The sequence below is a fragment of the Lactuca saligna genome, chromosome 7 (genome assembly GCF_052625555.1).
Source record: "Lactuca saligna cultivar CGN05327 chromosome 7, ASM5262555v1, whole genome shotgun sequence".
Classification (NCBI taxonomy): Eukaryota; Viridiplantae; Streptophyta; class Magnoliopsida; order Asterales; family Asteraceae; genus Lactuca; species Lactuca saligna.
The window spans coordinates 13,851,615-13,877,121 of NC_136423.1; the positions used below are offsets into that span (position 1 = coordinate 13,851,615).

Here is a 25,507-nt window from a genome sequence, read left to right on the forward strand (position 1 = left end):
AGCAGTGCCACTCACCCGACTAACCAAGAAGTCGGTGGTATTCCGTTGGGGGCCTGAGCAGCAGGCGGCGTTCGAGACTCTCAGACAGAAATTGTGCGAGGCACCGATCCTTATCTTGCCGTAAGGAGTAGAGGACTTCGTAGTCTACTGTGATGCTTCAATCACAGGTATGGGAGCAGTATTGATGCAGCGAGGCCATGTTGTAGCTTATGCCTCGAGACAGTTGAAGCCTCACGAGGCTAACTATCCTACCCACGATTTGGAGCTGGGGGCAGTTGTGTTTGCCCTCAAGATTTGGAGACATTACCTGTATGGGGTCCGTTGTACTATATACACGGATCACAAGAGTTTGCGGTATGTTATGGATCAGTCGAGTCTGAACATGAGGCAGAGGAGGTGGTTGGACGTACTAAAGGATTATGATTGTGAGATCCTTTATCATCCAGGGAAGGCCAACGTGGTGGCCGACGCCCTAAGCCGCAAAGTGTCGGCGGCCCCTATCAGGGATCTGTGCATGAGGATGACAGTGATCACTCCGCTGTTGGAGCGGATCAAGGAGGCTCAGGAGGAGGGCCTCAAGGAGGAGAGGCAGAAATGTGAGAGGATAGTGGGTCAAGTAGCATCGTTTGATTACGATAGTCGGGGTTTGTTGACGCTTCATGGTAGGGTGTGGGTACCGTACTGGGGTGGAGTACGGCAGGTATTGATGGACGAGGCTCATAAGTCTCGATTTTCTATCCACCCAGGGGCGACGAAGATGTATCGAGATCTTCGACCTGATTATTGGTGGCCCTGCATGAAGCGGGACGTCGCTTGGTACGTTGAGAGATGCTTGACCTGCCGGAAGGTCAAGGCGGAGCACCAGAGACCTCACGGCAAGATGCAGCCGTTGGACATTCCCGTGTGGAAATGGGAGGATATCACCATTGATTTTATCACCAAACTTCCCAGGACCGCACGTGGAGTGGATTCGATATGGGTAGTGGTGGATCGGTTGACGAAGAGTGCCCATTTTATCCCGATCCAGGAGAGTATATCGGCGGAAAAGTTAGCCGATATCTATGTGCGAGAGATAGTGGCACGTCATGGAGTGCCGGTATCGGTGGTGTCAGACCGAGATGTTCGTTTCACCTCCAGATTCTGGAAGCGGTTCCACGACGAGATGGGTACTCGTCTTCATTTTAGCACCGCTTTCCACCCTCAGACTGACGGGCAGAGCGAGAGGACGATTCAGACTCTTGAGGACATGCTTAGGGCATGTGTTCTAGATTTTGGGGGCAGTTGGGATATGTATCTTCTGTTAGCGGAATTCTCGTATAACAACAGTTACCATGCGAGTATTGATCGACCTCCTTTTGAGATGCTGTATGGTAGGAAGTGTAGGACCCCGATTTGCTGGGGCGAGGTCGGTCAGCGAGTCATCGGGAGCACCGAAGTGGTGCTCAAGACGACTGAGTTGATCCAGCAGGTCCGTAGTAGGCTGCAGACTGCGCAGAGTCGGCAGAAGAGCTACGCTGACAGGAGGTGTTCGGACTTGGAGTTCCAGGTGGGAGATATGGTTCTTCTAAAAGTCTCACCTTGGAAAGGTGTCATCAGGTTCCGGAAGAGGGGCAAGCTGGGCCCCAGATTTATTGGTCCTTTCAGGGTTATGGCCCGGGTGGGTCGGGTTGCTTATCGGCTAGATCTTCCTGAGGAGCTTAGTCAGATCCACAACACTTTCCACGTGTCGCAATTGAGAAAGTGTTTGGTGGATGAGTCGGCAGTCGTTCCCCTAGAGGATATTCAGGTTAATAGCAGCCTGAATTATATTGAGAGGCCGGTTGCGATTCTGGATCGGAAGATCAAGACCTTGAGGAACAAGGTCATTCAGCTAGTGAAGGTGCAGTGGCAGCACCGGAAGGGATCTGAATGGACGTGGGAGGCCGAGGAAGAGATGAGAACGCACTACCCGGAGTTATTCGCAGATCCAACCGTAGCAGACTTCGAGGACGAAGTCTAAGTCAAGTGGGGGAGAATTGTAACGACCCGTTCCCGGTATGTTAATTAATTGTTAATTGTCTAAGTTTCAAGAGGGACTCGGCGAGTTCTAGCCTGACTCGCCGAGTTGGGTCGCGTATTTTGTGCACGCGGGAGCCGGGGACTCGGTGAGTCCATATCCCGGACTCGGCGAGTCCGTCCGTCTGGGTGAAACCCTAAATCCCCGAGTTTGCCCACTATTTAAACCACATTATAGCCTCATTCTCGCCACTTTCACCCTGAGAACACAGTGAGAGAACCCTAATCCTCCCTTGAGAGCTTATAAGTGATTTGGTGCCATTTTTGTGAAGGTGTGAAGAAGGAGAAGAAGAAAGAAGCAAGGAAACGAGTTGTAGTGCAAAGATCCAAGGGCAAATCTGAGTTTATTGAGCCGAGGAGATTCAGGAGCAGCAGCCGTTAGCTTTCAGAGACACACACTCAACCGCCAGTTTACGAGGTGAGTTTCCTTCCAGTAGGGACGGGTCTAAGGCCACAATGCCGGCCCGTCTAGTTAGCAGTAGTTTCCGGACTTGATCCGATGCAGTAGTTAGTATGTCTGATGCCTTCGTGGCTCAGACACGATTTGTGAGCTATGTGTTATGTGTTATGCATTATGTGTTCCGGGCTACGGCCCGATGTAGTATGCAGTATATGTGTTTATGCTAGTTGTCATGATATGCTATGATATGCTCAGTTCTGGACTTCGGTCCGATGCAGTCAGTTCCGGACTTCGGTCCGATGCAGCCAGTTCCGGACTTCATTCCGATGCAGTTAGTTCCGGACTTCGGTCCGATGCAGGGTACAAGGTCCCAGTCAGTTCCGGACTTCGGTCCGATGCAGTTAGTTTCGGACCTTGGTCCGATGCAGGGGATAAGGTCCCAGTCAGTTCCGGACTTCGGTCCGATGCAGTTTCCGGGCTTCGTCCCGATGCAGTGGGCAAGGCCCGATATGTGTTTATATGATATTGTTATTGTATGGTATGTGGTATTTTGGGGGAGCTCACTAAGCTTCGTGCTTACAGTTTCAGTTTTGGTTTCAGGTGCTTCCGCAAGCAAAGGGAAGAGCTCGGGATGACGGCATCGCACACACCACCGCCTCAGCTTTAGCCTGGGATTGATTTAGTTGTTTGAGTCGATGTAGTATGATACAGTTTTCCGCACAGTATTTTATTATGTTTTGGAGTACATCATGCATGGTTTTATTATATGATACTCTGATTACAGTTTTGATTATATTAAAAACAAAAATTTTTGGGTCGTATTTTTGGGTCGTTTCAATATTTCATTATCAGAGTCAATCATCACAGGCTGACTAATCAATGGTGTGTGTCATGCGATCACCCCGAGCTCTTCCCTCCGCTACCGGAAGTACCTGAAACCAAAACTGAAAACGTAAGCATGAAGCTTAGTGAGTTCCCCAACCTACCACATATCTTGCACAAACACATACAACATATACTGGGCCACACCCGCTATTTCGGGCCTCGCCCCTACCTCGGGGCCCGCCCGCTACAACGGCCCCGCTGCTCCAGGCCCCACTTGGCTTCGAGCCCCGCTCGAATACAGATCTATTTCTTTTAGGCCCCGCCTGTCTCTGTGCCTCGCCCGCTAACCACATATAGTACAAAATAGCATATAACACATAACTGAACATACCCTACTGCATTCTTGTCCTTAGGCCTTGCCTGTCTTGGGCCTCGCCCCTGTCCTATCACTAGTGAGTCATGGAACCCCGTCCAAGCTCCTACGGTAAGTGAGATACGGGCCACGCCTAAACTCACTCCATGCCTATCTCGGGCCTTGCACATGCTCTAATACTAATGAGATATGGAACACCGTCCATACTCTGCTATTGGTGAGATACGGGACCTCGCCCACACTCACCTTCCGCACATACATGCATCACACAGACAACAAGTATACTCTAACATGCAAACAATTCCTTGGGCACCCGCCCGACATCGGACCTTTGTCCAGAATATCATACTAGCAAACACTGCCTAGGGCTAACCCCCGGGTCTTCCTACTCATAACTACATGGGCCGGCATTGTGGTCGTAGACCCATTCACACAAAGGGAAACTCACCTACACTGCTGAACTTTTGCTGATAACCCTCTGACTGCTGACCGTCGGTTCTCTAAACCGCTGCTCCACTAGCTTCCCGAGCTATCAATATCAATATCATCCAACACTTAGTCCCAAACTGAACTCTTAGAAACCATCTAAGTCCACTCTTGCCAAAGTCAAAGTCCTAGTCTAATTCAACCTTCTTGACTGACTCTACTCGCCGAGTCACCCCAAGACTCGTCGAGTCCATGAATTCCAAAACTCCCATAATACGACTCAACTCGCCGAGTCACCCCAAGACTCGTCGAGTTCAACGATCTATGAGTTCTATCCTGCCCAACTCATTGAGTCTCCACTCAACTCACCGATCTAAGTCTTAACCATAAGGGGGTTAGTGCTTCGCGACCTGACTCGCTGAGTCCAAGAACAGACTCGCCGAGTCCATGACAATCTTCAACAAACTCGCCGAGTTGTTCTTCCAACTCGTCGAGTCCATGCCCATCTTCATCCAACTCGCCGAGTTCGCCCATGTGACTCGCCGAGTCGCTTCATTCCTTAATCCATACAGTGGCTTTTCGAGCCATGCAGGGGCTCCAACTCATAGATCCACTCTTCCCAAGTCCATTCCTCACGTAAATTTGGAAACTTTACGTGAAATCAAAGAGATATGGGCTTAAAACACTCTAGGGCTAGGTTTTGTGACCAAGGGGCTTCACCAACAACTTATTGGCATAAACTTATGGCTTTCTGGATCCTTAATAGCCTAGATCTTAGGTAGCAACCTCAGATCTACTCCAAACTCGGAATAAACCTCTTCCATACTCAAAAATGCCCAAAACTCAACCATAAGATAGATCTAAATGCAATATGGTCTGCTTATTACCTCAAGGGATCTGAAAAGCCACCCCAAATCTGGATCTAAAACCAATCCTTGAATCACCAAAGGTTCCCTTCCTCGTTCTTCCTTCAAATCACCTAAAATGGCAAGAAAGCTTGAATGTGCAAAAATAGAGACTTAGGGTTTCGTGTTCTGGGTAAGAGAGGCTATATAGAACCCTAAGGGAAAGAATGAGATGATTATATAGTGCACAAAGCCCTGGACTTAGGGTTTCCCAATCTAGACCGGACTCGCAGAGTCCACTTTCCGACTCGTCGAGCCGGTCACTTATTCTTCGACTCGGATCTTGCTCGGACTCGTCGAGTTCCACCCTAGGCTCGACGACTTGACCCCTTTGACTTAGGGTTTTCCCTTCCTTTCTTGATCTTTCTGATTATGGGTGTTACATTATGTTAATAGACTAAAATACCTTTACAATGAAATTAGATGATATTTTTCAACTATCTTTAATTTAATAATAATTATTAATTACTTTTTTAAAATAACTAAAATGATTGGTTACTAATCAATCGTACATCCACACTATATATATATATATATATATATATATATATATATATATATATATATATATATATATATATATATATATATATATATATTCATCATTTCCAAAAAAATAGTATATAATTAGATTTTGTAAATTTTATCATGCTATTTTATTTTATTATTATTAAATGGACTATTATAGATCATAGGTAGACGTTAGCTACATCCCTATCATGGGGGCTTTGAAAGGGAACAATATGGACAACTACATATGACCTCATTTTTTATTAAATTTTATATATTTTTCTTATTTATAAATAAATAAATAAATAAATAAATAAATAAATTAAAAAAAAAAAAAAAAAAAAACTTATAATAATGATAAGGGCCATTTTTTATTCATCATGAACTTTTAAATATATTTAATTCCTTAGGACCGATCCTGATCTCTATCAAATTCATTCCTCTAATTTTTTTAAATATTCAATGAAAATCTTCCTATTTTAATAAATGAATATGTTTATTCTCCTTTTGACAAGTGTTATATTATTAGAATTCATCATTAATATTATATGTCACCTATTATGCTACTTGTCAACCTATTAATTATCAATTTTGAATTTTAATTTTTAAATTTCTCGTTCTTATTAAATTAAATTAATAATTGATTCTCCATTTTAAATTTCAAATTTCAAATTTTTTCACTCTAATTATATTAAATTAATAACATTAGATTAAAAATAAAATAAAATTAATATAAATTATAAGGTAATATAACTTCACGTGTTTATTTAAATCAACGATTATAATTTTATATAACAAAAAAATATTTTTTAAGTAATAACTTATTTAAAATAATTGATTAATAATTTTGATATTCAAAACTAGTAATTAAATAAATGTTTAATAACTAAAAAAAATCATTAACTTTAAATTCAGACACAAGAAACATGACCATGTAAAACGTTTTTAATCATCATAAGCCACCAAAAAGGTCTAACAAATGCAACGGTTACACAAAAAAAGTCGGCTGATTAACATGCTTTTTCAACATTAAAATTATTGTTACTAATTTATTCATTTGTTATCATTACTACCAATAGGAACCTGTAGCTCTCTACTTTGCATTAACAATGACAGTTTCTTTGCAATTTCGACTGGTGTTCTTTTTTTTGTTTTGTGCCATTTGTGTTGCTGAAGAACGGAAAATATACTTGGTGATGGTGGAAGGCAGTCCACCGGTTGCGTTTTTTCAAGATAGCACAGTTTCTCGCAAATCTGGCGAAAAAATAGATTTTGATAGGTAAATTTTACATCTGAGTCGGTGATTACTTCAAGTAATATATCCCTATTTTTTATGCTAATATCTTGTTTTATTAGTGTGAAGTATTTTATATATCTCATTCAATCACATAAAGTATAGATATATACATGAAATAAAAGTTTGGGGCCTATCTATACAATAATATAACAGGAATATATGACAAGACAAGTGGACTAAATATATCTACTAATACGTCGGCCCCTAGTTGGAGTAGGAGATGGGAAATAGATACTCAAAGTGGATCTAAAATCAGTGAAGAGTGATGAAAGAAGTTTGTTGGTGAAGATGTTAGCGCACTGAAGAGGATAAATGGGGCATGAAGAACTCAAACTTGAGCAGTGTTAACCTTATCCCGTACAAAATGGGTGTCAATTTCTATATACTTCGTACGTTGGTGTTGCACAAGATTGGTAGAAAGGTAGACCACGATGACATTGTTGCAGTAGACAATGATGACGTTTGAAAGAGGATTGTGAAGCTCGCCAAGCATGTTCCTAAGCCAACATGTTTATGCAACAACATCAACTACACCTTTGTAGCCGGCCTCGCCACTAGAAGGAGAAAATTTGGCTTTGGATGAGTAGGAGACAAGATTGTCGTCGAGATATGTTGTACATTGGTGTTGCACAAGATTGGTTGAAAGGTAGACCACGATGACATTGTTGCGGTAGACAATGATGACGTTTGAAAGAGGATTGTGAAGCTCGCGAAGCAGGTTCCTAAGCCAACATGTTTAAGCAACAACATCAACTACATCTTTGTTGTCGGCCTCGCCAATAGAAGGAGAAACTTTGGCTTGTCTCTTGGATGAGTAGGAGACAAGGTTATCGTCAAGATATGCAGAGTAACCACTAGTAGTTCAAAACTCGATGGCTTCAATCAAGGGTAAGAGAAGGGTGTGCAACACAATTCTAAAATGGGTTGCATAGTATCATCGTCAAACACGAGCCCTCACCCTATCCTAGCAAAACGGGGAGTCGCACTGCGCAGTTGGAAGCCAAAAGCCCTCAATCTATCATAAGAGGCAACATATTTAGCTAATTTACTTAGTCGGGGGGAGTGGAGATGGAAGGAATTCAACATCTCATTTGTGGAGTTGGCATGCCATGGGCACCCTCCCCTAAAGCTCGGCAAGCAAAGAAAAACATGCCTTCCTTGGCAGCCCACAACCGATTCTCTCTCCTCTACAACGGTTGGGCATTGACATGAGTAAGGGGAGGCTGAGGTGATGCTTAACACCCACAACACCACTCCCCCATCCTTATATGTGGGTCTTTTGGAATTGTAATTATCTTAAAATGGTAGGACGGGTGAAATTTTAAATACCAACAATTAAAACATGTCGATAATGGTCTAACTTCTAAAAATAATTTACTATTAAAATTAAATTATTTTTTTGCAATTTTTTATAAAAGTTGGATACAAAACTATTACGTGGTTTTGAAAAGTTGCGTCAAAGAAAAAAAAACTTAGTTTACAGTAAGGTCATCTCCAATGCATTGAACTCTTAAGAGTTCAATGAATTGTCATATCATCATTCCACTAGTTATATCATTTAACCTATTAAACTTTACACTCCATTAAACTTTTAAGAGTTTAATGGATTGTCACATTACGATTTTAATTTTTTATATATAAATAATATTAATAAATAAAACTAAAATATTACATTAATTAGAAATTTAAAGTTACAATTACTAAATATTAATTAAAGATTACAATTTAAAAATTAAAAGTTACAAATAAAATGTTATCTTTTTAAAATATTTTTAGGATTTATATATTTTTTATTGTTTAGAATAAAAAAATTATAAATTAACTTAATAAATTAAATTATTGAATATAAATAAAATGAAGTATAAAACAAAAAATTAATAATGTATAGTTTGGTTTATATAAAAAAAAAATTAAGTAAATTAACTTTCAATATAATAATATATAGTTTGTACATAAAATGAGAATGAAAAAAAAAAAAAAAACAATTCTCATACCACCGTTGAATGGTGATTAAACCTCTCATTCATAGGGATGTCAACGGGGGCAAACGGAACGAGGAGTGCATCCTCCGTCCCCGCTCCCGAAATTTCCCCGTTCCCCCGTCCCCGCCCCCGCCCCCGCCCCCGAAATGTTCAGCCTTCCTACCCCCTCCCCCGCCCCCGAATACCCTTTATTACCCCCACCCCCGCCCCTGATAGTTTTTGTGTTGCCTTTTTTTTGCTAAAAAAGTTGTTATCCCCGATAGTTTTTGTGTTGCCTTTTTTTTGCTAAAAAAAGTTGTTATTTAGACTAAAAGAAGCTATTTTTAAGTAACAAATAATTATTTATAGCAAAATTTTATATGTTAAAAATAAAAAAGTTATGAAATCTTAAAAACATTATACTAACAACTTAAAAACGTGTTTTTGATGAATTTTGGAAGCTTGAAATTATGCTATTATTTATTATATTTATATAATTAATATATGTAAATATATGTGTAATTTATTAACGGGGTCCCCATGAGGGTTTCGGGACAAGATTGCCTACCCCCGCCCCCGCCCCCGAAATTAAAATTGAGGTTAACCTTGCCCTCGCCCCCATCCCCATCCCCGATATTTTTTAAAAATTTCCCCCAAACTGGACGGGGCCCCCACGGGTACGGGGTCCCATGAGACTTTTTGACATCACTACTTATTCATTCAACTCCACCCACAATACTAAATAATATTCATTCAATATCACCTCACCATTTTTTTGATGGGTTTTGGTCATAAGACATCCTATGTGCTCATACAAACCCTAATGCTTGGATCTAGGTTTCTCTATTGTACATGCTTTGAATCCAAGACTATAAACCCTAATTCTAGCATGCAAGTAATCATATTAACATGTAATTAGGTTTAAGAACATACCTTGATTGTTATATAGCAATAACAATCACAACTCCACCTTGGATTGACTTTGGAATGCTTAGAGTCACAAGTGTCACTCTTCTAATGGCTCACAAACACCATAAGCAAGTGGAGAAGGTATAAAGAGAGAGGTGAGAGGTTAGAATTCGTATCTAGGACCTCTTGGGAAGGGATACACGAATTCATGACCCTAGGGGTGTTTATATAGGTGTAGAGATAGGGTTTCAGTCATTATCTTTATCTAGTTGATTATCCATTAAGCAACCAATAAGATAATCCTTGAATCCTTATCATACTCGAATTCTAAGGCTTTCCAACCTTAAATTCGTCCACCATATAAATAAGATAATCCTTACCTTATTTTGTAACTATCACATAATTACAAATCAGCCCCTCTAGTTTAATTAATTACATTTGATCACAAAACTAATTCTTAATTAATTATTGACCAATATTAATTAAACAAATATGATTTCTCCTTTAATATATTATTCTTATAACATATTAATAAATCATATTATCCTTTCTCTCTTTATTCATTTCTCCAATCAAGTTGCTTTGGTGAAGGCAACCCAAAAAGACCATGCACCACCGGGTCAAGTACATACCAAAATAGTTATGGACTTAGACACTAATCCAACATTTTTATCCATTGAACTAGGGGTGTAAGTGAGCCGAGCTACTCGTGAGCTACTCGGGATCGACTCGTTAAAAGCTCGACTCGAGATCGAATTAAACGAGCCCGAGCTGAGCTCGAGCCTAAATATGAGGCTCGTTTATTAAATGAGCTCGGGCCGAGCTTCAATTAATGGGCTCGCGAGCCTAAGCGAGCTTAAACGAGCCTCTCTCTCTCTCTCTATATATATATATATATATATATATATATATATATATACACACACACACACACATATATATATATATACACACACACACATAGAGGCTCGATTAGGCTCGCGAGCCCACTAAATTATTCATGAGCCAAGCTCGAGCTTCATTTTAAGGCTCGAATCGAGCTCGAGCTTCCTCAAATTAAACGAGCTGAGCTCGAGCTTTGTCAGGCTCGGGCTCGGCTCGGCTCGTTTACACCCCTACATTGAACCCTCTATAAAACTGATGTCCTATGAGCTTTTGACTTTTATTTAAAATAAAAAGCTCGGAATCTAAAAGATACTTCAAATTGCTATAGCTTTTATTTTAAATAAAAAGCTCTCAACCTTAGGTACTTCAAATTGCTTTAGTGAGATTTTAGTTTTTGGTTTATTTATTTAATTTACACCTTTAAAAGTTCATTGTTTATGCATAAACGTTTAATATTAATATTATTATTATTATTATTATTATTATTATTATTATTATTAATTAAATAGTTAATTAATCTGGGTATATTTAAGAACAATTCGAAGTTTGTAGACAACTAATAGACAGTTTTTATGAACACCTTTTTGGCATATGTACAGTGAAGTATTAAAGGCTCACGCAAAGTACTTGGAAGACTCTCATGATCAACTTCTACAATCCACATTAGATGAAGGAGCTTACGACAAGCTTTATAGCTACAAACACATTGTCAATGGCTTTTCTGTCCACACTACCCCAACTCAGGTCCTTTCTTAATTTCATACCATTTCTACTCTTTTCATCATGATTGGTCGACGTAATGAAATGTGGAACGAACGGGTTGGGCATAGTAAAAAAATGACTCATTACATTCCATGGTAATCAAGTTTGGTTGGCCCGTAGAAATGGAATAAATTTTCTTATGAATTTTTATGTTGCGTGTATATACAATAGTTAACATTAAAAAACAATGGAAAGATTCACAATATTCCTTCACGAATGCTCTAATATTCCATTCCATGATCCATCCAACAAAACAAACAACTTTTTCATTCCTATAAAACGAACCATCCCATTTCATTCATGATTCCATCATACGAAATAGTACACAACACCTCTAATCTTCAATGCCCTTTTTTGTCATTTTCACATATAGGCCAAGAAGTTAAAGAATGCACCAGGAGTTAAGTTCATAGAGAAAGATAGAGGAATGAAAATGATGACAACTTATACCCCTAACTTTTTAGGGTTACCCCAAGGAATTTGGACAAGTGAAGAAGGCGATAGAAATGCGGGTGAAGGGATTGTTATCGGTTTTGTTGACACCGGTATTAATCCTGATCACCCGAGCTTCACATACGATCCTCAAGACGGGTACCCAAAGAACAGGACTCGGTTCCCGGGGGTCTGTGATGAAGGACCTCATTTTCCAAAGAATTCGTGTAATGGAAAGATAGTTTCAGCTAGGTTTTATGCAGCTGGAGCACAAGCGAGTGGCAAATTAAATGCCTCAATCGATATCTTGTCCCCCTATGACTCGGTTGGACATGGAAGGTATAATCGAGATTTAGGTGAAAATGTAAGGACTGAATATGAAATATTTCATAAGATAATTAAAAGTGGTTCCTTTTTTTTTCAGTCATACAGCATCAACTGCTGCTGGTAACCATGGAGTTCCGGTGGTTGTCAAAGGATCCTACTATGGAAGAGCTAGTGGGATGGCGCCACGTGCACGGTAATGAGTCAAACATTACACGTTGTGCTACTTTCATTATACATTTGACTTTACTTGTGACACCATTTTGACACAGAATTGCTGTGTATAAGGCTATATATCCGAGTATAGGAACTAGAACAGATGTTATTGCAGCAATGGATCAAGTAAGGTCATCCCGACCCTCACCTCACCCTTGTGTTTCAGCTCACTAAGAAACTGGTAATGGTGCAGGCGATAAAAGATGGAGTTGATATCTTGTCACTTTCAATAGGGCCAGATGAACCTCCAGAGAAAACGATTACTATGTTAAGCATGTTTGATATCTTTATGTTGTTCGCCCGCAAAGCCGGAGTTTTTGTGGTTCAAGCTGCAGGTAACCGCGGTCCGGATTCATACTCAACACTCTCATACAGCCCGTGGGTCGTAGGTGTGGCTTCATGTGACACCGATAGAACCTACCCCAGCTCTCTTGTTCTTGGAAATGGCCAAAGATTTAATGGCATCGGATTATCGGGTATGCTTACATAAATGATCAATGGTTCAAATTTTTAGCGCATCCGTTTTCACTTTGAATATGGACTAGGCTCCTTGTTTGCGCTGTGCTACCAGTGAGGTTCACTAGGTAGGCTGTGTGGGTCAGCTCAGAGGTTGCTGGAAAAATATTTTTTTTTTGCAGAAACAAACTGAGCCTGGGCCCAGTTAACAAAACCGTTTTATCTATTTTTGGTAATTGTACTATTGTGATTAACAGGACCAAACTTTGAAGAAGGGTTGCAAAAATATAAGTTAGTGTTGGCTAAAGATGCAGTCTTGGCAAATGGAGATTTTCCAAGGACGGCGCAATACATAGAAGAGTGTCAACATGCTGAGGCACTTGATCCCGTAATTGTACGACAAAGTGTTGTGATATGCATGTCTTCAACGGGGTTTAATAACGGGTCTTCAACTCTAACGGACATTACCAACACCGGGAGGGCCCTAGGGTTCATAGGTTTTGTGTTTGTTGCTAATCCTAGATATGGTGACTACATAGCCGAGCCATATCCGTTCTCTATTCCTGGAATCTTGATTCCGAAAGCTAACGATACACAGGTATAAATAGCAATGTACTTTCATTGATTTATTTATTAGAACGTCATAGATTTATTTCTTTATATAACGTTATTGTATTTTGAAAAATATACCCAATTGTCGTGACAATTAGTTTCAATGTACGCTTGAGTACCTCTTTCAAAACACAATGTTTTAATAAGAAATATATGATAGTAATATGTAATATAAAGAATTAAAAGTACGATGTAATAATACACAAATAAATGAAAATAGGTTGTTATTCTTGCAGATGATAATGGATTACTACGAGAAGCACACCGAAAGAAATGGTAAAGGAGTTGCAACTGCTTATCACGGGCGAGCAGCTATAGGAGAAGGTAGACTTGCTAAGTATAACGCAAAAGCTCCGATTGTGAGCAGATTTTCTTCAAGAGGACCTAATTTTATCGACAAAAAACGGGACCCAATAGATTTGTTGAAACCCGATATATTAGCTCCGGGCCATTTGATTTGGGCAGCTTGGAGCCCAATGAGCGTGAAAAATCCGATGCTCGAGGGTTGTAACTTTGGATTGGTATCCGGTACAAGTATGGCAACGCCTCACATTGCTGGTGTGGCAGCATTGATCAAGCAACGGTATCCTTCATGGTCACCATCGATGATTGCTTCCGCCATGGCAACAACTGCCACTACATATGATAACAGAGGGGAACCAATAATGGCCCAAGTTCGGGAAATGTATAAATTGCATCGATCCACGCCTTTTGATTATGGTGCGGGTCTTGTTAGCGCCACAAATGCTCTTGATCCGGGGCTTGTTTTTACATCAGGTGATTTTAGAATTTTTTTTAACCTAACTTTGTATGTAACATCACACGTATATACCAAAATATTGTATGCTTTAGGCAGTTTGATTAAATGACTTATCAGTTCAGGGGTCACCCATCCTTATACTGCTCTTGTTTAAAGCTTGACCATAATGCTTGATCATGGAGTTTTGATGGGATCTGGTGCTTAAATGTTTTAAAAACATCTTGGAAAGACAATCAATAACCAAAGAATACAAAATCTTAGTACTTACAAAGATGTTACAACGCATTTTATGAATTCATGTACTAACGTAATTATTACGTACAAAGATGTTACAATGCATTTTATGAATTCGTGTACTAACGTAATTATCAAACAGGGTTTGATGACTATATGAGTTTCTTGTGTTCAATTCCAAACACCGATCCGAAATTCATCAAAACTGTAATCGGAGAACCATGCTCACACTCCTTTCATGCACCATCAGATCTAAACGTCCCTTCGGTCACCATTTCATCACTCAAGGGATCACAATTAGTCAGAAGAACAATCAAGAATGTTGCCAAAGAGGTGGAGTTCTACGTGTGTGCGGTGGTGCCGCCCCATGGAGTGTCAGTCGAATTAAATCCACCATGGTTCACCATAATCCCACAAGGTACCCAAGATTTGGAAGTCAAACTCATTGTTACACAAGCAAATGATTCATTTAGCCATGGTGAGATTATACTAACCGGAAGTTTGAAGCACATAGTAAGAATACCCCTTTCGGTATTACCTATCTCCATGTAAAACAATCAATCTTGATTATGTAAGAATAAGGGTGTTTGTTATCTTCATATAAAAATATTACTTTTACATTCGTTGTATCTCAATGATTAGAACCTATCTCATCATATAACATACAAATAGTGAAAGATTAATGTAATAAATGAATTAGAGAGAAAGAAATGATTACAACAATTATCGAGGGCGAATATGTAAAGTAGCTTCTTGTGTATTGCACATACATTCACTGCAACGAGGGTATCTATATACACTCCTTCCCACGGGTCGGGCGAAGACCCGTTTGTTTTGTCTAACCGCTTTTCTAATTCGGGTCTCGAACATCTTCCACTCAATCGTATTGTTCTTCAAAAATATGTCTGCAAGTCTGCGTTTATTTGGTCGAATCGTCGGCATTTTCCCGCCACCGTAGTATACTCTGTAACCCGATACCAAAGATGATAGTTGACTTCCTGAATCGGTCATGGCGAATACATCGGATGCTGTACACGTTATGAAATCTAGCGCCGCTAGCTGCGAAAAATAAGATAGAATTTGAAACCGATGGAAAATTCTCGAATTAGGGCAAAAAAAAAAAAAAAAAAAAAAGTAGATGGGTGATTTCATTCTTCCTTTTTATAATCAGTTTTCTCGAATTTGGGTAAATTTGCCGTTTTGAAAGAGAAATAGATGATCGATTTACCTGAGATGAGAAGTTCAAGAATGGTTGGATTTCCGATGTTGAAAGCAGGTTTTCTTTAGTGACCATATTAGGAAACAGAGTAGTTAAAGCTTTTAATCTCGATTTTCCTCCATAAATCTGTGCACCTGCTAGAAAGATTCGTGTTTCGCGCTTGAAACCAAGTCCAGCAAGCATAAGCACGGTTTCTTCCGGCATTAATGGACATAAACCATCTGCTTTAAGTCTTTCCGGAGAGGGCGACCTGAAATCGGATTCAAAGGGAGATTTTAGGGTTTAGAGCGTAATTCATACAAGTAAGAACAGACGAATTCATACTTTGTGGTGTTCTTGAGCTCCGTTAATCCGGGAAAATGGATTTCACGATATGCTTCAAGCTCCTTCCTTTCTTCTTCACCCCCACCAAAATCACATAACGAATGAGCCACCATGTCGATTTCAAACCTCAGATGTAAACCCAAGTATCGAAAATCTTTTTTAATTTTTCCCTTTGATTTTGCAAACGACCCGACAAGATTTTCATCCAATAATCCCGAATGCGACGCATTATGACGCATTCTTTGAATGAGCAAAGCAGCTGTTGCTTGAATTTTTGGAGTAAACTGAAGCGCATGAAAATTACATCTACATCGGAGTCTCTGTTTCAAATCCCCAAATTACAAAAAACCATTTAAGCAAATCTATCTTGAATACATGAATTTACCAATAGATTAATTATAGTCACAATACCTGCAAGTGATATGGTATTGGGTCAGACGCCAATCGATTCCCAAATCCCACAAAGTGAACGACTCGATTCTTCATTAAAAGTGGAAGAATATATTTCAAATAAAAACTGGGTTTTGCCTCTTTTGCAATATCAACATCCGTCACCTATCATGGTTTAAAAAAACACAAAAAAATCAAATATTTGTTACAAAATTGACAATTTTGAGAAACATAAATCCATAAATCACTCACCACACTACCAATGGCTTCAAGATCCAACGATTTTAATTCCTTTGGCAATTCCTTCACTATACGTATATCAGGTTTCATGTAGTCGATAAAATAGTCCTCTTGATAGATATCTCCAAATTGACTACAAAAAAACAAAATTCGATTATAACTATAATAGTATCTTCAAAAAATAGCAAACTACTTTCACTTATTTGTGCATTATGGCATCATACTTTCATTTGTTTCTATTACATAACACTTTTTTGACTTTAAATATGCGGACTATTTATTATTTAAAGTACAATATTGTAATAGAAACAAATAAAACAAAACAAATATTTTGCGCATTTATCCCAACACGAGTTATTACCTAATATCCCTCCATACGCTACTGAACATAAAGCTTGGGATAACTAGAGTTGCATTAAGTAATCTTGCAACTGCAACAATATTGCAGACCTGTTACAAATAAACCCGAAAAAATTCGTTCTTGCAAATTGTTACAAATGAAAAAACATTAAATTAGTGAAATTAAACATAACTTACAGCTACACGTTGCTGATTTATGCCACCATTTGCAGTAACCATTATGTAACCATTGTTTCCCTCTGAAAAATATAAAGTGAAACACAACAAAATAAAAGATATATCCCCTAAAATACAAAGTAAATCATCTAATTTTTTATTATTTGAATATCAAAAAGAGAGAAATTTCACCACTTGGTTTCCAAACACGTTGATCAGAACAAGGTTGCCATGATGCAGCAACAGCGTGATAGGGTTCCAACCATAAATCCTTTGGCTCAATAGACTTGTATTGATTCTGAATATAATAATAATAAGCAACAAAATATGAGAAAAACGTATTTTTATAACAAAATGTTGAAGGTTTAAGTAATCGCTTACTTCTGCTAATGCATGAGCAGCTTTATACAACAGCCTTGCATAAGCGGTTTTATGTGGCTTCTTTCCTTTACTAATCTTTCTCAGTTCTTCCTGGAAGTTGAAAAATAGAATCAAGCTAAAACAAGATCTTAATTCGATTATACAGCAAAATGCAGAAGAAAAACGCCATTAGAACATTCAATTTCAGCTCAAACTATCAATGATCTATAAAACTATGACGGATTGATTTGACTACCAATCGAACGGAATTAGTTCTTCCCAATTGAATTAATTCAATTTTTTTTCCCAAATTAGTGGGGTTTTAGCGCAATTCAACACGAAGGATCAAAGATCCACCGACAATTGAAAAGAATGAGAGAAACAACTATTGATGAAATTACCGGAAGCGACACCGTGGAGGAGTTCGATTTCAAGAACCGCAATTTGAGGCCTTTAACAGGACCCGAATCTTGGATCCGAGAAAGCATCCAGAAATTCATGAGAATGAAGAATGCGAGAAGAATCCCAAATGCTAAACGGCTTCGATTCGAAGCTATCTTGAACCCCATCACTTTTTTCTTCATCGTATGCATCTTGTGCTGCTGTTTTTGCTCCATATTTACAAATCCCGATAAACATTTACTAGAAAACGAACTTGATTTATGTCTTAGATTGATTCATGTATAACGAAAATGAGAGTATTTGTGATTTGGAGCTTGGGTTTCGTCTCTACTAGCTTAAACAAAATTGGGGATAAAGGAGTCAGATTTTACTATTTTAGTGAGAAGTTATGGATACCCAAATACAGGTTTTTCAAATCTTTCTTGAGATGAAAATGGAAGGGAAGAAAATTCTCAAGGTCGATATTTATTTTTCTTTTTAGGTTTCAATTTGTATGTCACTTCTTTTCACATTCTTTTTGGTAGAATTTGCAACTTTTGATGGCTTAGTTAAATCTGGATTTCTTGGATATCAGTGAAAGAAAAGTTAAATGTGATTTTCTTGAATAAGTATAAAATATTCTCCTCATAGAAACATCTTTTTTTTAATATATGCTTTTTATTCAAATTAACTATTTTTTATTAACTAAGCAAATTAAATTTTTAATTTTTAATAAGGTATAATGACTTAAAAGGGTAATAGATTTTGGACTTTGTTCACGTTTAGTTACTATATTTTTTTTTTATCTATTTGTCACTTAATTATTGAATTTGTTCATATTTTATCCTTATAATCGGTAACAACCGATCATAAAGGTAAAATGTGAACAGTTTCAATAGTTCAGTGGCAAATAGATAATAAAAAAAAGTTTAGTGGTTAAATGTGAACAAAATTGAAAGTTCATTTCCCTCTCAAATTATCCTAATATTATACCCTTAAAAAGGTATAAAAAAACGAATTATTTCATCACGCTCCTTAAGTTGTTCCAAACTATTTTTAGTTATTAAGGCTACCCAAAAAGTATTTTGTTTTTAGTTCATAAAGTTATATTGATTTAGTTTTGACCTTAGACACCTAATCTAACATTGTTGGCTACCAATATGGTGTTTTGATTCTATCTGAATATCGATGTTTAAATTCATGTTTGAGCTGATGCAAGTTAGCTTGAAATCTTTATGAATACGACATCCTTAATGTAAATCCAATAGTTATTGATAACAGATTTAAAATTGATGTTTCTCCTTAGTTTCATTAAAGAATCAATTTTTTCCCTCTCTCAGATGTTGTGTAACATACACGTTCAGGTATCGTGTTATGTAATTTTAAAAATGAATAATATAATGAAATATTATATGAACTTGAACGTTGAATTCTAACAAAATAGTTTTTACTAGAATTGGAATACAAATATGTTTAGAATCACTCAGAAGGTTTTGGGAAGTCTTATGAGATTCCAATCAAAAGTCAAATATTGATATTTAACGAAAATATAAAATTTGAAATAAGTAAAATTTTATTGAAAGTTGTAAAGAATCTCGTTAGCAACACTTAGGCAAAAACCTTATCGAAATTCGAGCTGCAACGAAGAAGTTATGACTCATTGAATCTTCGCGACAAAACCGACACGACATCGATGACGTAAAAAGTGAGTTTTTGATAAACTACTTTTTAGCCTATATGATCTAAATGAAAGTCGTAGTACTCGTTAAACCGAGAATTTTTATAAAAAGAACCTCCAAATCTAACTGCGTATGAGGAAGTTATGATTTTTCTAAGATTCACTGTAGCAGTAGACAGCTAAAAATTCGAAATAAAGATCGAGTGATTTTTAGCCGATGCAACCTAAATGAGAATCGAAGGTCTCGTTAATAGTAGTACAACGGTAAAAAGACAGATAAAAACGGATATTGGATGAAGAAGTTATGAATTTTTAACAGACTTTTCCTGTCTCAGCCTGTTAAAAATATAATAATAAAAATGAATTCAAAATTAGCCAACGGAGTCTAAAGGAAAGTTCTAGAGCATAATTTCACCTATACGTGGATATAAAGAACATCGAAAACGAAGTTCGTATGCGAAATATATGGATTTTTGAAGTTTGGGGCACAAACTTCGAGACCTTCACGAGGTGAACATTGAAATTCACGAGGTGAATTCGTTGCATGACACCTTTCAAGCCTAGAAGATACACGGCAAGCCTAGGAGATGATCAAGATCGAATTCACGAGGTGAACATACTTGGTTCACGAGGTGAATCTCAAATTTTCACCCTATAAATAGATGCAAAGGCAACCATATTTTGGTTACATTTTCTCGTTTCTCTCACTCTAAAACACTCCTTTAACCCACTTTTAACCCCTAAAGTCACGGTATCATCCCCGACACCCAAAGCAAGTCCCGACGCCCCGAAGTTCCCGAGAAAATCATATTTTCAAGTCGAAACTTTGCCCGAGTATGGACCGGTTTTCAACTAAAATCCCCGGTTTCATCACAAGAAAGTCATATTTATAGTCAAAGTACTGCCCAAATTAATACCTTAACCCCCGGTTATTTCACGGAGAGTTCAATATATAGGAACAGTTGTATGTTATGTGTTATATATGTTATGTACTTTTCCATGTTATCATCTCGTGTTATTATTTTTGTTATTTTGATAGCAAGGTTATACCTCTGACCACGAAGTGTATGACATAAGCATCACTTGGGTATCGGTATGTACCGTTAACCATGAAGTGTATGACATAGGCATCACTTTGGCATCAGCAGTATGCTAAGATAAGGCTGAAAGCCTGGATATTCTAGCAAAATGATTTTCCTGAGTAATTTCTGTGCCAGTTGGGCTAAAGTTTTATTGATGTACATGAAGTATTGAAATTGTTATGTCTCATTGATTATATATCATTAAATCAAATCATTGATTGATACAGAAAGCTTGTCGCATGATCTACATATGCATTTGTTGTTACTTGTTCCTCTTTGCTTCTGCCATATTGAAGTATATATATCGCATAACGTTATATTGTATCTATTATTGAACTCACTAAGCGTCATCGCTTAGCCCTCTCAATGTTTAACAATTTTAGGAGATAAGCAACCAGTATAGTTATATACTGTCGGAAGATTTAGAATAGTTTGCGCTGTTACTTTTGTACTTAGGTTTACGTTGGTATAAAACTTTAATATCCTGGGAAGTTATGTAATATACTTAAAACTTAGTCGGTTTGTATCCAGTCGTTTGTAATCAAACTATCAATGTAAAATATTATTTATAAATATGCATGTGGCATATTTTGGAGTAATAATGTTTCTTAGTATGAAAGTTAGGTTCTTTCATGTTGTTGGTTAGTTCGTTGGACAGTTTTAGTTTATATTTGACTATGTGTGTTTCTTGTACAAAACTTGTCAAGAAAAGTTATTGCAACACCCGCAGATTCAGGCTAGTCAATTTAGAGACCATCAACGTCAAAAATTACTTTTTAATAGAAGGTTATTTAGAATAAATAATCTTAACCAAGTTATAGTATATATGATACAAGGGTTTCGTACATATAAAGAACGTCGGAATCCGAGTTATAATGAAGAAGTTATGACCCATCGAAGTTTTACGGCAAAATCGGCACGACACCGGGAATCGTAAAAAGTGAATTTACAATATAATACTTTCTAGTCTTAGCGATCTAAATGAATGTCATAGTATATGTTAAACCGAGAGTGTGCATAAGAACGTCCAAATCTGACTTCATATGAGAAAGTTATGATACTCTAAGATTTAGCATAGCAGTGCACAACCCGAAAATCGAACTTTAGATCGGTCAATTTTCAACCAAAAATTCTAAACAATAAATGAAGATATCGTTAATAGGAGTTCAACAATAAAAAGACAGTTGAAAACGTAGCTCGTATGCGAAAGATATGGACGAAACTTAGTCCCTACTCTTCGAGCGCGGCGAATTCGATACAGATTTGTAAATTCAAGATAGAAGGAGAATTAGCCGATGGAGTCTAAATGAAAGTTATAGTACTCATAAATACAAATGTGTTGATATAAATAACGTCGAGAATAGAGCTCATATGTTAAAGATATGGACGGAACTTGGTCCCTGCTCTTCGAGCGCGATAAATTCGATACAGTTTCGTAAATCTGAGATAAAATGAGAATTAGTTGACGGAGTCTAAATGAAAGTTGTAGTACTCGTAAATACCAACGCGTGGATTAAAGAACGTCAAAAATGGAGTTCATATGAACGAGTTATAATTTTTAATAGCAAATTTACGTATTAAAATAAAGCGTAAATTATATATACGTCTACATATATATACATATGTATATATCATTAGAAAGGTATCAACGATCCAATCATTATAAGGCTAATGTTGAGTACTTTCGACATTAGTTTAGTACAAATATCATTAAAACTATTTAAATAGTATTATAAAGGGTTGTTTAGTCATTTAAGTAAATATAGAGGGTGAGTTTTGAAAACTCAATTACTATAAATAAGAGCATCTAGGCTCTTATATTTCTTGCAGCATTCTCTTGATTCAAAAGTCTTTCTCTTCTTATCCCCAGAGCATTTTGACCCCTCATGATTCGACTTCTATTTCTATAGTTTTAGTATAGTAAGGTAAGCGTTGAAGCGCTGCAAAAATCTTTCTTAGAAAGATTCAACAACGAATTTATGCCCCTGCAGAGCCCGGCTCCTAGCAAAAACCCCCTTGTAAGTAAGTTATTCTTACCCTATTTTAAATATAGCTTATATTTAAAATTAGTATTGTTATTATGAACTTATAATAAATATTTGGGCTATTCTTATGACTTATATAAGTGTCGTTATAATATCTTTTTAACTAATTGCGGTACGGGAAATCTGGTTTAAAGGGTCGCATAGGGTTGTTGGATTTCAGAAGTGTTATATGCCAAAATGGCCCTGCCCTACGGTGTTTTATGTCTGACCCCTGTCTGTACAAAGTGGTTGAAAGTATTGTTTAAACGCTTATACAATAATAATAATGCTAAGACTAATAATTAGTCAGTGTAATATTAGACTAAAATCTAATGGTAATAATACTAGGTTTCGTCGAAGGAATTATATTGTAAAGAAGCGAAGTGTTGTCCGAGTTTGGAATCATCACTTTAACAAATGAGTGCATAGTTACTTTCATCTTACACATAGATATAAAGTATTTTATATAAATTACGTGCTATGTGTGCATATTATCTGTTTATTTGAGATCTATGTTGGATGAATAATTTTATACATGTTTTAAGTGATTTAAACTGTAGATGAATTAGGAGGGATGAAAGAGGATATAAGTGAACATTGGTGACTACACACTTAGTGCCAATTATATAAACCATGGCGATTAAGGACTTAGTACCTAAACCCTAGCGACTATGGACTTAGTGTCTATTGAATAAACCTTGGCGACTATGGAATTAGTGTCTGTTGTATAAACCTTGGCGACGATGGACTTCGTGCCTATTCTTTAGGATAATCCTTAGGAACGAATGAACAAGGAATAGTCGATTCTTAGGGTAGATCCTTAAGAGTAAAATACATATAATAAGGATGGGTAATTAGGTTGATTGTTTGATGTTTAAACATAATAATTATATTATTGTTGGTTGAAAACTCTATGTACTTACCAGGTTTCTCAACCTGACCCACTCAGTTTATTTGTATCACAGGTGTCAATATGAAGTTACATTACACTGAGAGATTAAGGAGATATAAATCACTAATGATAACAAATGTAAGGTTTGTTTATGCTTATGTTTCTGTATTGACAATGACATCCCAATATTGTAAAATAAATAAAATACATTTCTATGGAAATGCTTTGATAAAGTATTTATCATGTTTTTCTGGGAACAAATTCCGAAACACTTTTCTTTAAAATGTTACTCTGATTTTGAAAATAAAGCATAAACAAATCGGTTTTTTATGACTGTGAAAATGTGGATGTGGATGTTACAGTTATTTTGTGTATGTTTAAAGTAAAAAAGATCATATTGTTCTTAATTGTTTTTTCTTCTTTAATGAAAATAAGACGCTTTAAACTCACAGACAAATTAATACTATACAATTTTATTTTTAAAATACAATCGTTAAAAATGAAAATAAAATAAAATAAATTCTAACTAACGAGGGAGAATTCCTATAATAATTTTTTACATATGGGGCTACTTTTGAAACTATAATATAACGTGGACCATTTATGTATCTATATATTTGATTGTATGTATGTGTTTGAGTGTATGTATGTATATGTTAACACAAGTTACATAAGAAAAATTAAAAAGAATAATAATATTAAAAATACTTCTAAATGTATGTTGTGTGTAATATAAAATTTTTGATATTATTTTTAATAGTAAATATACTAATATGATGTATGTCAATATATAGAGTATAACAACATATATAATGTATCAATGTATGTATGTATTCTTTTATAAACAATGTATATGGTTTAATGTATGTCAATTTATATGTAGCATAATTTTATAACACAAAATTCGTACAAATATTAGGATAATTTTTGAACATATAATATTGCATGGCTTTATAACATAAAACTTATACATATAATATTGGTTTCATTTTCGTTTTTATACTTTTTTCGGAGTATATTATTAGGATAATTTGAGAGGGAAACGAACTTTCAACTTTGTTCACATTTAGTCATTAATTTTTTTCATTATCTATTTGTCACTGAACTATTGAAACTGTTCACATTTTACCCTTATGATCGACTGTTATCGGTCTATCGGTCATACGGGGAAAATATGAACAATTTCAATAGTTCAGTGACAAATAGATAATGAATAAAAAATTATGACTAAATGTGAACAAAATCGAAAATACATTACTCTTTCAAAACATTATCTCCTTTAATAATTGATATACAAATAGCTAATTCTAAGTTACTCTGGTTATTTGGATAAAATATTTTTATAAGGTTAGCACTTTTTTGACCCAAGTGGGAATTAAATTTTAGCAAAAGTTATAGGACTTGTTAGGAAAACTATTTGTAGATATGGCTTTTCATTTTTTGATAAATTGAATTGTTAAATTTGGATAATTTGGATTGCACAATTTAGTTTGAATATTCAAAATTTTAAAATAGTTTTCAACGAAACCAAACTATTGCTTTTTATTTTAGATTGATTTTAATTTATAAAATAAGAATAGAATAACAATTTATTAGTTATTTATTTATAATATATCTATAACTATTTGTTAATTTTGTAATATATTTTTTTAAATAGGTTCAAAAGTTTCTCCTAAAAAAACATTAATATACATATTCTCTCAAAAGAGTTTTATCTATTAAGTATTAAACTATAATATATTTTCTTAGTAGTCGTTTATAAATTTTAAATCGCAACTAAATAATGTGTTTTTATTTATTTTGTAAAATTAGGCAATGTTACAATTATATGTCGTTTTAAAATGTTTCAGTTTTTGAAAACCAAATTATAAAAATCGATCCAACTGAATTGTAATTGGATCTGATCTGACCGGATTTGAATTTTGTTTTGACTATTAGAATCCATATTTTGAAAATTAAAATCAATTTGGATTCACTTGATTGGATTGGATCGAACAGATATATCCAAACGAACACCCTTAGTTGTAGGGTTGTTCAATATTCAGATAAAACTGAATTA

At 36.4% G+C, this 25,507-nt stretch overlaps 2 protein-coding genes across 2 annotated transcripts; one reads left to right on the forward strand and one right to left on the reverse strand.

The window, feature by feature from the left end:
• Positions 1-6,603: 6,603 nt before the first annotated feature.
• Positions 6,604-14,894, forward strand: LOC145006678 (subtilisin-like protease SBT2.4). Its single transcript, XM_078965751.1, has 9 exons — positions 6,604-6,730; positions 11,133-11,290; positions 11,682-12,079; positions 12,165-12,260; positions 12,337-12,406; positions 12,474-12,756; positions 12,994-13,334; positions 13,585-14,125; positions 14,485-14,894. Exons 1-9 carry the CDS (start codon positions 6,604-6,606, stop codon positions 14,892-14,894), a joined length of 2,424 nt encoding a protein of 807 aa, XP_078821877.1.
• A 15-nt stretch (positions 14,895-14,909) lies between these two features.
• Positions 14,910-18,293, reverse strand: LOC145005235 (O-fucosyltransferase 15-like). Its single transcript, XM_078964297.1, has 10 exons — positions 17,793-18,293; positions 17,413-17,502; positions 17,224-17,329; positions 17,053-17,114; positions 16,877-16,965; positions 16,528-16,648; positions 16,297-16,440; positions 15,886-16,205; positions 15,571-15,811; positions 14,910-15,401 (listed from the first exon to the last, which is right to left on the reverse strand). Exons 1-10 carry the CDS (start codon positions 18,006-18,008, stop codon positions 15,066-15,068), a joined length of 1,725 nt encoding a protein of 574 aa, XP_078820423.1. The 5' UTR covers positions 18,009-18,293; the 3' UTR covers positions 14,910-15,065.
• Between the last annotated feature and the right edge of the window lie 7,214 nt (positions 18,294-25,507).

Coding starts and splice junctions, on each gene's coding strand:
- LOC145006678 (XM_078965751.1), top strand. CDS start 6,604: ATGACAGTTTCTTTGCAATTTCGACTGGTGTTCTTTTTTTTGTTTTGT. Junction 6,731..11,132: donor GGTTGCGTTTTTTCAAGATA/GCACAGTTTCTC, acceptor GAACACCTTTTT/GGCATATGTACAGTGAAGTA. Junction 12,080..12,164: donor GACTCGGTTGGACATGGAAG/GTATAATCGAGA, acceptor TTTTTTTTTCAG/TCATACAGCATCAACTGCTG.
- LOC145005235 (XM_078964297.1), bottom strand. CDS start 18,008: ATGGAGCAAAAACAGCAGCACAAGATGCATACGATGAAGAAAAAAGTG. Junction 17,330..17,412: donor CTGCTCATGCATTAGCAGAA/GTAAGCGATTAC, acceptor TATTATATTCAG/AATCAATACAAGTCTATTGA. Junction 15,812..15,885: donor GAGCTCAAGAACACCACAAA/GTATGAATTCGT, acceptor ATCCGATTTCAG/GTCGCCCTCTCCGGAAAGAC.